General features: G+C 40.9%; 2 protein-coding genes across 5 annotated transcripts in view; one reads left to right on the top strand and one right to left on the bottom strand.

Moving 5' to 3' along the window:
* Nucleotides 1-13,142, top strand: part of TBX1 (T-box transcription factor 1) — a 105,992-nt gene that overhangs the window by 73,891 nt on the left and 18,959 nt on the right. Inside the window, exon 8 of one of the 2 annotated variants that reach the window (XM_058158662.1) lies at nt 9,101-9,231. The exons of the other annotated variant lie outside the window; for it this stretch is intronic. Within the exon in view, the coding sequence (XP_058014645.1) occupies nt 9,101-9,198 (98 nt within the window). The 3' untranslated portion in view covers nt 9,199-9,231. Of the gene's footprint in view, nt 1-9,100; nt 9,232-13,142 lie in introns of those variants that run through there. 2 annotated transcript variants of the gene reach the window in all.
* Nucleotides 5,498-13,142, bottom strand: part of GNB1L (G protein subunit beta 1 like) — a 49,434-nt gene continuing 41,789 nt past the window's right edge. The window contains exon 7 of one of the 3 annotated variants that reach the window (XM_058158670.1): nt 5,498-5,961. In XM_058158670.1, coding sequence (XP_058014653.1) covers nt 5,956-5,961 — 6 coding nt within the window. In that variant the 3' untranslated portion in view covers nt 5,498-5,955. Of the gene's footprint in view, nt 5,962-7,638; nt 9,434-13,142 lie in introns of those variants that run through there. The other 2 variants (XM_058158668.1, XM_058158669.1) reach the window with 2 other exon arrangements.

The raw sequence follows: 13,142 nt of genomic DNA, 5'->3' as shown, positions 1-13,142 counted from the left end.
ACACTTTATATGTTTCACTTTTTGCCTTAATATTCTTTCTAATTTTTCTGTTCTTTTCTTGATTTGTATTATATAACTAATCTTACCCTTCACCCTAAACTCTAATCATTAATCAGTTTCTTTTTTTTTCTTTTTTCCCTACTCTCGTTACTTCACCCAAATTAAATGACATTTTTAAAAATTCTCATCAGGCTAATTACATACACAACGCGTTGCCCTAGCAATTCCATGCCGGTGGTGTTGGCTCGACGTGACTATGGGGATGTTCAAGGGTGAAATGCTCCCAGTTTGGACCGGATCGCCCGATCCAGTAGCGATGGCGGCAGGTGGTTCAGAGAACCGGTAGCAAAAATCCCTCAACCCCCCGCCCATGCCCAGCTGAGCTGCGCGATCATCAGAGGTTTTTATTTAACTTTTGAAAGCATTTTTTTTTTCAGTCAAAAAAATGCTTTTAAAAGTAAAAAAAAAAAACTCTGATGATCGCGTGGCTCAGCTGGGATCGTCAGAACCTTTTAAAAGCATTTTTTTCTACCTCTTCAGCTGAAGAGGTTGTAGAAGAAATGCTTTTAAAAGGCTCCTCTGGGGATCCCAGCTGAGTTGCCTGATCATCAGAGGCTTTTAAAAGCATTTTTATTAAAAAGTTTTACAGAAAATTTCCACAAATGCCTCCCCTCTCCCTCCCTCCCCCCACCCCCCACCCCCCTCCTCCCAGAGCAAAATACAGGGTATAACATCTAACAATCATAAACTAGAATACGCTAACTATCCATAAACTCCCATCCTTCCCCTAGAGCCTTAACTCCCCTTTTACATAAAGAAAAATTTGATTAAAAAAGCTTTTTTAGAATATTATACTAAGTTATATTCTAGAGATGTGATTAGTGATAAAGATATAGATAGATATTTACAGGACCACGGTATTTTAGAAATTACAGTAGATCAAAGGGAAGAGTTGAATCAATTAATTTCTTCAGAGGAAATAGTGTTTGCAATTAAGCAGCTTAAAGCGAATAAAGCACCAGGTACAGATGGCTTGACAACTACTTATTATAAAAATTTACAAAATGAGATGATTGTACCACTTAAGGAGTTATTTAACAGAATACAAAGGGGAGGAGAAGCTCCTCCTTCATGGAGGACAGCTTTTATCTCATTAATACCTAAAGAAGATCGAGATGGTGTTAAACCAGAGAATTATAGGCCAATATCGCTTTTAAATACTGATTATAAGATATTTGCTAAGATACTAGCGAATAGATTGATGCCACTGATGAATCAATTAATTCATAATGACCAATCAGGATTTATTAAGGGGAGACAGATGAGATATAATATGAGACAAATTGTAAATTTACTTGAATATTTGGAAGGAAACAGCCAGGTTTCAGCAGCATTCCTCTTTTTGGATGCCGAAAAAGCTTTTGATAGATTGGATTGGCAGTTTTTGTTTAAAGTAATAGAAAAAATGCAATTTGGGGATTATTTTATTCAAGCAATTAAGGCTATATATCAAAAGCAAACAGCTCAAATAATAGTAAATGGTGGATTAACAGAATCTTTCAAGATTGAGAAAGGGACTAGACAAGGATGTCCCTTGTCACCATTATTATTCATTCTAACTTTGGAAATATTATTGAGTAAGATACGTGGTTTAGATCGAATAAAAGGAATTAGAATTAAAAATCAAGATTATAAATTAAGGCCGTTTGCAGATGATTTGGTTGTTTCTTTATCTCAACCAATACATTCAGCTGTATATTTGATGGAGACAATTGATCAGTATAGTAAGGTATCTGGGTTTAAAGTGAATCAACAGAAGACAAAAATGATAATTAAAAATATGAATACACATCAGAGGGAAGAATTAGAAAGAATAACTGGATATGAAGTAGTTAAAAAGGTTAAATATTTAGGAGTATACATTACAGCATCGAATGTAAAATTATATAAAAACAATTATGAGGTATTGTGGGGAAAAGTAATTAAAGAAATGGAGAAATGGAAGAAGTTACAATTATCATTGTTGGGAAGAGTGGCAGCTATAAAAATGAATGTTTTGCCTAGATTTTTATTTTTGTTTCAAATGATTCCAATTTTGAAGAAAGATGCAAATTTACAAGAATGGCAAAAAGGGATTAATAAATTTGTATGGAAGGGTAAAAAACCGAGGATAAAGTTAAAAATAATGCAAGACGTTAGGAAAGAGGGGTTTAAAATGCCTAATTTGAAATTGTACTATGATGCAGTTGTTTTAACTTTAATTTCTGATTGGATTAATTTAACAGAGGAAAGGATTTTGAATATAGAAGGTTATGGTTTGTTATATGGATGGCACGCATATGTAATATATGACAAGAAAATTGATAAGACATTTAAGAATAATATGGTCAGAAGTGCGTTGTTGAGGATTTGGAAAAAATATCAATATAAGTTAGATGGAAAGATACCAATATGGACCATCCCCAGACATATGATAGAGAATATAAATATATTACAAAAAATGGAAGTTATCACTTACAAAGAGCTTTTGACTATGGAAAAAGGGGAATTACAGTTGAAATCTAGGAGAAATTGAGGATGAAGGAAGAAATTATACATGGTTCCAGTATGGACAATTGCAATCTAGATGGAAAATAGATCAGAAAATTGGTATAAGGCAAAGTGATGATAATCTGGTAAAACAAATAAAAGATCAAGGTCAACAGCATATAAAGAGATTATATAATGTATTGGTTGAAATTGATTCAGAAATGGAGTTGGTTAAAGATTGTATGGTAAAATGGGCACAAAATTTTCAACAACCTATAATGTTAGAAACATGGGAAAAATTTGGATGAGGAATGTTAAATTCACGCAAGCACAAAATTTAAGAGAAAATTTTATAAAATGTTTTATAGATGGCATTTAGATCCTAAAAAACTGTCATGTATGTATCCAAATGTGAAAGCAAAATGTTGGAGATGTGATTGTGAGGATGCTACCTATTATCATATATGGTGGACTTGCAAAAAAGTTAAAGCCTTTTGGATTAAAATATGGTGGATTATGCAGAACATTTTGAAAAAGAAGATCAAGTTTGTTCCACAGTTCTTTTATTAGGAATAATCTCAGATTGCACTGTTATAGAGACAAAACTGATTCTGAATTTAATAACTGCTGCAAGATTATTGATTGCACAATATTGGAAGAAAGAAGACTTACCTACAATTGGAGAATGGATTAGTAAAGTATCAAATTTAGCAGAAATGGCAAAAATTTCTGCCTACTTGAAAGACTGTACACAAGAAAAATATATATTGGAATGGAGGAAGTGGATTGATTATATTCAAAATAAGTATCAGATTAAAAAATATCAATTAGTTTTTGAGTGAAGTTAGGAATTATTATGTATTAGTTTAAGAAAGAAGGGAATTGATAGTGTGATGGTGTGAAATGGAATATGTTTTATGTTATATTTTAGATTATGTTTGTTAGTTACAATACCCTGTATTCTGTTCTGGGAAGTCTCGGGGGGGGGGGGGAGGAGGGGGGGAAGGGGAAGACTATAAATTGATTGGTTGCCATTGTACAGGAATAATGGTAGAATTAAACAAGTTGGAATGGTGTAATGTCGGGACTGCTTGGCAAACACTCCCGAAGGGAAAGGGTAAGGAAAGAGGAGTAAAGAAGGAAGAAAGTAGGTAGGTAGGTGGGTAGGGAGGAAAGAAGGAGGAGAAGAAAGGATAGGAGGAGGAGAAGAAGGAGAAGATAGAGGGTTAGAAAGGATGGTAGTGAGAAGTGGGAAAGAGGAGGGGAAGTAGGAAAGCGAGGAGAAGGTGGTGGGGGAAGTTTAAGAAGGATGAGAAGGGAAGAAAGGATTAAAGGGGGGAGTGGCAGTCGAGCAGCCCTGACTGAGTATAATTTGAGTATAGGACTGATTGTTGGATAAGTGATTGTATTGTACACTGGTCAAATTGTGGGAATTATTATGGAAAAATAAAAAAAATTTGCAAAAAAAAAAAAAAGAAAAATATACAAATACAATTTTTACTTTCTATTCATTCATAAGCTATTTGGTACTTCTTGCTCTGATATTTGTTTTGAATATAATCAATCCATCTTCTCCATTCCAGTATATATCTTTCTCGGGAAACTTTTAAAAGCATTTTTAACAACCTCTTCAGCTGAACAGGTAGAAAAAATGTTTTTAAAAGTAAAAGAAAAAAGAAAAGTTGGCCATGCCCACCCAGTCACATTAACCCCCCCCAAGCCACGGCCACAGAATTGGTAGTAACAAATTTTACATTTCACCCCTGGGGAGGTTTTTTTTAATTGATTTATTCGCATTTATATCCCGCCCTTCTCCGAAGACTCAGGGCGGCTTACACTATGTCAAGCAATCCATTCATCCATTTGTATATTATATAGAAAGTCAACTTATTGCCCCCAACAATCTGGGTCCTCATTTTACCTACCTTTATAAAGGATGGAAGGCTGAGTCAACCTAGGGCCTGGTGGGACTTGAACCTGCGGTAATTGCAAGCAGCTGTGTTAATAACAGGCTGTCTTAGCAGTCTGAGCCACCAGAGGTTGCAATGGTTGTGAAAGTCACGTTTTTTTAGTGTTGTGGGTAAAGTGGGGGGGGTTAGGGGAAATGGAGAAAGGCGAATTATTTCAGATGCGACGGTCTTTTCGGTCACAAAGGAAAAGGAATGGGCAACGAAAGGAGGAGGAAATGTCAAAAAGTTTGAGCTGCGTGTCCCTTTCACCCTGATAAATATCCCAGATAATTGCCAGACTGGGTGGGTATCCCCTAATTGTGGCATCAGAGTTGTGTCCACTTGCCACGAGGGAAGTTTGATTATCCGGCAATTGGGTTGTCATCAACTTTGCAGGCTCAGGGGCTAAGACGCTGAGCTTGTCGATCGAAAGGTCGGCAGTTCAGCGGTTCGAATCCCTAGTGCTGCCATGTGACGGGGTGAGCTCCCATGGCTTGTCCCAACTTCTGTCAACCTAGCAGTTCAAAAGCAGGTAAAAAATGCAAATAGAAAAACAGGGACCACCTTTGGTGTGAAGGGAACAGCGTTCCGTGCGCCTTCGGCGTTGAGTCATGCCGGCCACATGACCACGGAGACGTCTTCGGACAGCGCACGCTCTTGGGCTTTGAAACGGAGATGAGCTCCGTCCCCTAGAGCGGGAACGACTAGCACGTATGTGCGAGGGGAACCTTTACCTTTTATTGAGACCTACCTGTATATGTGGGTTGTTTTTTTTTAAAGCTTGGCTTTTAGCAACTGTTGGGGTGATTTCTCTCTTTTGCTTTCCTACCATGCTTTCAAATGTTCCGATGTTAAAACCGCTCTCTTCCCCTCACCCCCTCCAGCAGGAGAAGGGAAAAGAAGGGCAGGTTAGAAACTGAAATAATTGAAAAATCAATTACTCCCACAGCCCCCGGGGCAAGTGTCTCTGTCAGGCTACCCCCGACGGCAAATAGGAAAGAATTCACCTTGACTCCATTTGAAATAGAAACAAGTACTTTTACTTTTACAGTCTGGTTAGCAGCCAAGCAAAGCTGGAACTGAGACAAAATATGGCAAACATATCATATCCCCCCAATTGTCCCTCCTCCTCCAGGAGGTCAGGCTGGTCTGGTCCAATGCCAACTCCTTCACGGCCCCTCGTGGTAATCTTCTTCCACAAGTCTCTGGATGTCAGTCAACTCAGGAATGCAGTGTCGGTTAGGAAAGCGCGCGCTGATAACACTCAATCATTAATCACCCCTCCTCCCAGTTATGTCAGCCGACACTAATAATAAGCTCTTTTCCCTTACCCCGGATGGTGGTATGATTCATCTCATTATCCTGAGAGTTTATAATACAGAAATAAACATTTTACATTCTATCTACTGATATAATCATTTAAAAGTAAATGAAGAGTGGAGTGGAGGCTGACATTCGCCCTCCTGCAACAAGGACGTCAGTCCTAGAAAGAAAAAGAGAAGTTAGGGTTTGTCAGGATATTTTTTATAGAATTGTGCTATTTTTTCCGAGGCATGAACATCTTCTTTGTTCACCCATTCAGCTTGGGATAACGGGAAGTGTTTCCAAGAAATAAGATATTGAATTTTATTTCTATGTTTTCTTGAATCCAAAATTTCTTTTATTTCAAAGTGTTGTTCTCCCTCTATGAGAATTGGTATAGGAGGGGGTGTATGGTTAGGACGGAAAGTAGATGTGTGTTCAGGTTTCAGCAAACTGACATGGAAAACGGGGTGGATTCTCCTAAGTGTTTTTGGTAAATTTAGTTGTACCGTCACGGGGTTGATGATTTTTACTATTGGGAAAGGTCCCACATATTTAGGTCCAAGTTTTTTAGATTTCTGAGTGGTCTGAAGATATTTGGTGGAAAGATAAACTTTATCGCCTACTTGATATTTGTTTTCAGGGGACCTTTTTTTATCTGCTTGTTTTTTATGCGCACGGTGAGCGTCGTCGATCGCCTATGCAGTCATTTTCCATGTGCTTTGTATTTGATCTATCCATTCTGATAAAGAGGAAATAGTAGTTTCTTCTTGTGGGAGTTCCGAGATAGGAACAAAATCTTGGCCTGAAGCTATTTTAAAGGGAGTAAATCCCGTGCTACTATGAATTGAGTTGTTGTAGGCAACTTCAGCAAAAGGTAAGAGATCAGCCCAATTATCTTGCTGGTAGTTAACATAACATCGGAGATATTGTTCTAGTACAGAGTTGACGTTCACAGCTTCCATTAGTCTGAGGATGATGGGAGGAGCTTAATCCTTGGGCGGAACCAATGAGTCGTAAAAATTCTTTCCAAAATTTAGAAGTGAATTGAACTCCTCGATCTGAAATGATGCGATCAGGCACTCCGTGAAGTCTATAAATGTGTTGTACGAACAACTTTGCTAGAGTCTTTGAGGAGGGTATTTTTGAACATGGAATAAAATGGACTTGTTTGGAGAAAAGGTCAGTCACTACCCATATAACAGTATTGCCGGAACTTTCAGGTAATTCCACTATGAAATCCATGGATATTTCTTTCCATGGGGTTCCTGGTCTGGCTACCGTTTGTAGTAGTCCAGGAGGTTTTCCCGGAGGTCTTTTGGATGATGCACAGACCGGGCAACTTGCCACATATGCTTGAATGTCTTTTTTAAGACTTGGCCACCAAAATTGTCTTTTAAGAAGAAGAAGAAGAGGTCAGGCTGGTCTGGTCCAATGCCAACTCCTTCACGGCCCCTCATGGTAATCTTCTTCCACAAGTCTCTGGATGTCAGTCAACTCAGGAATGCAGTGTCGGTTAGGAAAGCGCGCGCTGATAACACTCAATCATTAATCACCCCTCCTCCCAGTTATGTCAGCCGACACTAATAATAAGCTCTCCTTCCCTTTTGCATCAGGAGCCAAAAAAGAAAAAAAGAAAAAAAACAAGTTGCCTTTTAAAGCACGTTGCACTGTATATGTGTGCATGTGTGTCACCCTAGACCAGAGGTCACCAACTGGTGGTCCCCAAGAAAATTTTGATGATCCACAGAAAAATTATTTGCATTTTTAATATTGCACTAAATCAGGGGTCTTTAAACGAGAGAGAGAGAGAGAGAGAGAGAGAGAGAGAGAGAGAGAGAGAGAGAGAGAGAGAGAGACCCTTGTCATAATGAATGTGTGGTTGTAAACATACTTGCTCAGCATTGTAAGATTGCTAAGTAGTAGAAGGGACATCAAATGACCCTTGCTCAGCCACTGGGCAACCAGTAGCAATGGGGAGTTGACTGAGAAGGCTTCCACCCAAGGATGCTCCAAGATTTTTCCTGGAATTGAACTCAACATTAGCTTATGCAAAAGTTGATAACAACAGCAGCAACAACAATAACAACAACAACAGAGTTGGAAGGGACCTTGGAGGTCTTCTAGTCCAACCCCCTGCCCAGGCAGGAAACCCTACACCACTTCAAACAAATGGTTAGCCAACATTTTCTTAAAAATTTCCAGTGTTGGAGCATTCACAACTTCTGCAGGCAAGTTGTTCCACTTATTGATTGTTCTAACTGTCAGGAAATTTCTCCTTAGTTCTAGGTTGCTTCTCTCCTTGATTAGTTTCCTTCCGTTGCTTCTTGTCCTGCCTTAAGGTGCTTTGGAGAATAGTTTGACTCCTTCTTCTTTGTGGCAGCCCCTGAGATATTGGAACACTGCTATCATGTCTCCCCTGGTCCTTCTTTTCATTAAACTAGACATACCCAATTCCAGCAACCGTTCATCCTATGTTTTAGCCTCCAGTCCCCTAATCATCTTTGTTGCTCTCCTCTGCACTCTTTCTAGAGTCTCAACATCTTTTTTTACATCGTGGCGACCAAAACTAAATGGAATATTCCAAGTGTGGCCTTACCAAGGCATTATAAAGTGGTATTCTCCTTCCATTTTGTAGGACAATGAGTTGTTGTTTTTTTATAATCTTTATTATTAAAAAAGTTGTACATGGTGCAACCGTTTTGGCGTTATCTCCACCATACAAAACTAAAGTCTATTCTCTTGTGTATTCACTACACATTAGTAATTATATACACATGCTTAATGTTTTATGGACGCTTACATTTACATATATTCCTCTTCTTTCCATCTACACATCCTTGTTCTTATCTGTTCTGACTTCCATTCTTTAAATCTAACCATTGGTAAAAAAATCTATTCCAAATCTCATAGTATTTGTCTCTCCGTTATTTTCAGTCTATCACATTCTGCGCAGTCAAATATTGATGTTCTCCTTCCATTCTGTAGGACAATGACTGGTTGATGTTCTCCTTCCATTCTGTAGGACAATGACTGGTTGATGTTCTCCTTCCATTCTGCAGGGCAGTGACTGGTTGATGATCTCCTTCCATTCTGTAGGACAATGACTGGTTGATGTTCTCCTTCCATTCTGTAGGACAATGACTGGTTGATGTTCTCCTTCCATTCTGTAGGACAATGACTGGCTGATGTTCTCCTTCCATTCTGCAGGACCGTGACTGGTTGATGTTCTCCTTCCATTCTGCAGGGCACTGACTGGTTGATGTTCTCCTTCATTCTATAGGACAGTGACTGATTGATGTTCTCCTTCTATTCTGTAGGACAGTCACAGGTTCTCTCTTCATCGTTGACCTCTTCAAATGTCGGTCTTCTCCCCAGTTCTCCTTTCATGGCTGATTATATATTGACCAGACACTGATGCGGTGGTCCTTGGAGCCAGCTGCCATTAGTCTCTCGCTGGGCTGGTTGTGATCTGAGAAGGCTACACAATAGACTGTTGATGTGTGGTAGTCTAAGACAGCTAACGGCTTAAGCTTCTTCCAGCCGAAGAGACGGATGCGGTGATCCCACCCAGCTGTTGCCAAGACCTTCTTGTCTTGACGTAAGGTCACCTCGGAGATGCCAGGGTTGGTGAGCTCGTACGTTTGTTGAAGCTATGGAAAAAAATCAGATGTGGAAAGTTGAGCATGGCAAAAGTTTATTTGTGCGGTCAAAGGAAAAACAAAAGAGATAAAGTTGACCTCATTTCTTCCCAAAGAATAGAAGCATGCTGAAGCCCCATCTCTCCCATCTTCCACTTCCTGCCATTTCCCTCCCTAGCGATATTTTGAGACTATGACATGATTTATAAACTACAAAGATACTTAGAGAGGTTTCTTGCAATTGCCTTCTGTGTTTCCTGACACAAGTCCTACCTGTTTAGAAGAGCAACTAAGATGGTGAAGGACCTGGAGATTAAAACATACGAAGAATGGTTGCAGGGCTAATCTAGAGAAAAGAAGGACTAGGGGAGACATGATAGCAGTCTTCCAATATTTGAAGGGCCGCCACAGAGAAGAGGGAGTCAAGTTATTCTCCAAAGCACCTGAGGGCAGGACAAGAAGCAATGGGTGGAAACTGATCAAAGAAAGAAGCAACTTAGAACTAAGGAGAAATTTCCTGACAGTGAGAACAATTAATCAGTGGAACAACTTGCCTTCAGGAGTTGTGCGTGCTTCATCACTGGAGGCTTTCAAGGGGAGACTGGACAGCCAAGTGTATGAACTATAGAGTTTCCTGCTTGAGCAGGGGGTTGGAATAGAAGGCTCCCAAGGTCGCTTGGAACGTCCACGTAATGCCCAATCTGGGTTATATTATTAATTCAAATGGATAGAAGGGAACAATTTAATGGGGGTTTATAATAGCCTGGACAAAGAGAAAGAGGAGGAGGAGGAGGAAAGAAAGAGGAGGAGGAGGAGAAAAAGAGGAGGAGAAGAAGAGAAAGACAAGGCAGAGAAGAAGGAGGAGAAGAGGAATGTCGTGTCCCACTCCTCCGCTGACGGCCGGGTCAGGGAAATCCGAATCAGGCGTGCCTCTGCAGCTCTGCCAAAGTCCTAGCAAAGTTCTCAAGGCAGGCAGGAGACCAGAAAGTGATTTCAGCAAGATAAGGTAGACTTTGCCTGACTCAGAGAATGCCAGAAAGCAGATCCTTTATATAGGCCATGGGGTGTGGCTCCATGACTCAGCACTTATCCCGGCCTGCCCCTCCCTCCCTTCTGTTGACGCCGCTTATCAATTCTCCTGAAGCAAGGGTCACTCCAGTCTGCAGCTGTTGGTAATTGACCTTCCTCAGGCTCACATGCTGTGGGGGAGGGGGAGGGGTCTAGTTGCTTCGTTTGCCTGGGCATGGAGCCAGGACTGGGGGCTGGAGGCGTTTCTTCTTCCTCAGCCTGTCTGGGCATGGAGCCAGGGCTGGGGCCGGGAGGCATGCTAGGACATTCCTCAGCGTTTGGAAGCAGATAAGAAGGCCCTGGCTGCGGAGAAAGCGGACGAGGCACAACAAGGAAGAGGAAGAGAGAGAGAGAGAAAGAAGGAGAGAAAGAGAAGGAGGAGAAGGAAGAAAAGAAGAGAGAAGGAGGAAAAGAAAAGGAGGAGGAAGGAGAAGGAGGAGGAGGAGGAAAAGAAAAGAAAGAGGAGAAGAGGGAGGAAGAGGAGGAAAAGGAGAGAAAGGCAAGGCAGAGAAGAAGGAGGAGAAGAGGAAGAGAAAGAGGACGAGGAGGAGGAAGAAGAGGAAGAGGAGAAGAGAGAAGGAGGAAAAGGAAAGGAGGAGAAGAGGAGGAGGAGAAGGAGAAGGAAGAGGAGGAGGAGAAGAAGGAGGAGTAAAAGGAGAGAAAGACAAGGGAGAGAAGAGGAGAAGAGAAAGAGGAGGAGGAGGAGAAGGAGAAGGAAGAGGAGAAGAGAGAGAGAAGGAGGAAAAGGAAAGGAGGAGAAGAGGAGGAGGAGAAGGAGAAGGAAGAGGAGGAGGAGAAGAAGGAGGAGTAAAAGGAGAGAAAGACAAGGAGAGAGAAGAGGAGAAGAGAAAGAGGACGAGGAGGAGGAGGAGGAGGAAGAGGAGAAGAGAGAAGGAGGAGAAGGAGAAGGAGGAAGAGGAGGAGGAGGAGAAGGAAGAGGAGAAGGAGGAGAAGGAGAAGGAAGAGGAGAAGAAGAGGAGAAGAGAAAGAGAAGGAGGAGGAGGAGGAAGAAGAGGAAGAGGAGAAGAGAGGAGGAGGAAAAGGAAAGGAGAAAGAGGAGGGAGGAGAAGGAGAAGGAAGAGGAGGAGGAGGAGGAGGAGGAAAAGGAGAGAAAGAGGAGAAGAAGGAAAAGACAATTTCAAGTTGTTAACCTTAATCCATCCTAATTGGCTAATGTGGAAAAGGGGCAGGTTTATCTTTCTGGCCCTCAAATTTTCATTTCCCCCCCCCTTCGTATTTTGGCAAAGCTTGACATGGCTGCAAGTAGAATAACGCCTGGCCTTTCTCAGGAGCCCGTTTAGTCTACTATTTGGTTGGCACGTGACCCCAAATTTGTTATTAGGAAGCGTGACGACCTACAGCGCTTGTCAAAACGAGCGGATTCTGAATTTTCAATGGCATGGGACACAAAACACAAACTTGCTTTTCCAACTTGGGGAGATTTTTTTTTTTTTTTAAAGAGCTGGGAACCAACCCAGAATTCAGAATGATCATAAATCGTATCTTCTAACTTCTAACTTTTATCCCATCACCCCAGTTCCCAATTCTCTTGTCTATTTATGGCCCTGCTAGGTATGACAACTCAAAATGTTTCTCCAGCGTTCACGCTAAGAGTCAGATGAGTTTTCCGACATCTTTTCCTAAATTATTTCCGAAGCTGCGCAGCGCTAATAAATAGGTTGCTCCCTGGAGGAGCAACGTGCTTGTTAAAAGAGCATGCATTTTCTTCCGTTTCAATCTCCGGCTGGCTCCCAAGCCAGAAATGTAGCAGCCGTTTACTGTACACAGTTCAAATATTGTTCCTTTCCTTTCCTTTCCTTTCCTTTCCTTTCCTTTCCTTTCCTTTCCTTTCCTTTCCTTTCCTTTCCTTTCCTTTCCATTCCATTCCATTCTCCCTTCCCTTCCCTTTCCATTCCATTCTCCCTTTCCTTTCCTTTTCTTTCCTTTCCTCTCCTCTCCTCTTTCCTTTCCTCTCCTCTCCTTCTTTCCTTTCCTTCTCAAGTCAAGTCAAGTCCTCAACTCAACTCAACTCAATTCTAATAATGTCTGGAAGAGTAAAAACCAAATGCGTCGTGTTAAAAAGTCACACACTGGACTTTAATATCTTGTTTGTGAGGGTTTTGTTTTTGTAAAAACCTTTTTTTTGAAGTTTCACGTTTTAACTTATTTGAATAACCATCACCCCCCAAAAAAAATGAAAGATAAAGAGAGAGAGAGAGAGAGAGAGAGAGAGAGAGAGAGAGAGAGAGAGAGAGAACCCACACGCTTAAGATAAGTGTTAAATTCCTTCTAAGCCTGCTTGGACTAGAAGGGGGTTTGGACTAGATGACCTATAAGGTCCTTTCCAACTCTGTTAATCTGTTATCCATTAATCAATCTTCCTCACTCGTATTCTTTAGATATTCCCCATTAAATTTCCTCACTCACTTTTCTGACCAATGCAGAGATCTAACCTTAGACATCTGGCGAGCCCCCCCCCCCCCCCGATCCATTTTTTCACCCAGATGGAAAGGAGTTTTTTTTGTTTTTGTTTTTTTTAAAAAAACCACGTTATGGAAAATTAAGAACTCTTCCCATCTCCAAATTAGCAGAGATCACAACCAGCTTTGTGATTCATTAGCTCAGCCTCTGTCAAACAGCCCCTCCAGGGCCT

Source organism: Ahaetulla prasina, chromosome 15, assembly GCF_028640845.1.
Source record: "Ahaetulla prasina isolate Xishuangbanna chromosome 15, ASM2864084v1, whole genome shotgun sequence".
Taxonomy (NCBI): domain Eukaryota; kingdom Metazoa; phylum Chordata; class Lepidosauria; order Squamata; family Colubridae; genus Ahaetulla; species Ahaetulla prasina.
The sequence above is the reverse complement of the archived record's forward strand: the minus strand, read 5'-3'. Positions and strand labels throughout refer to the sequence as shown.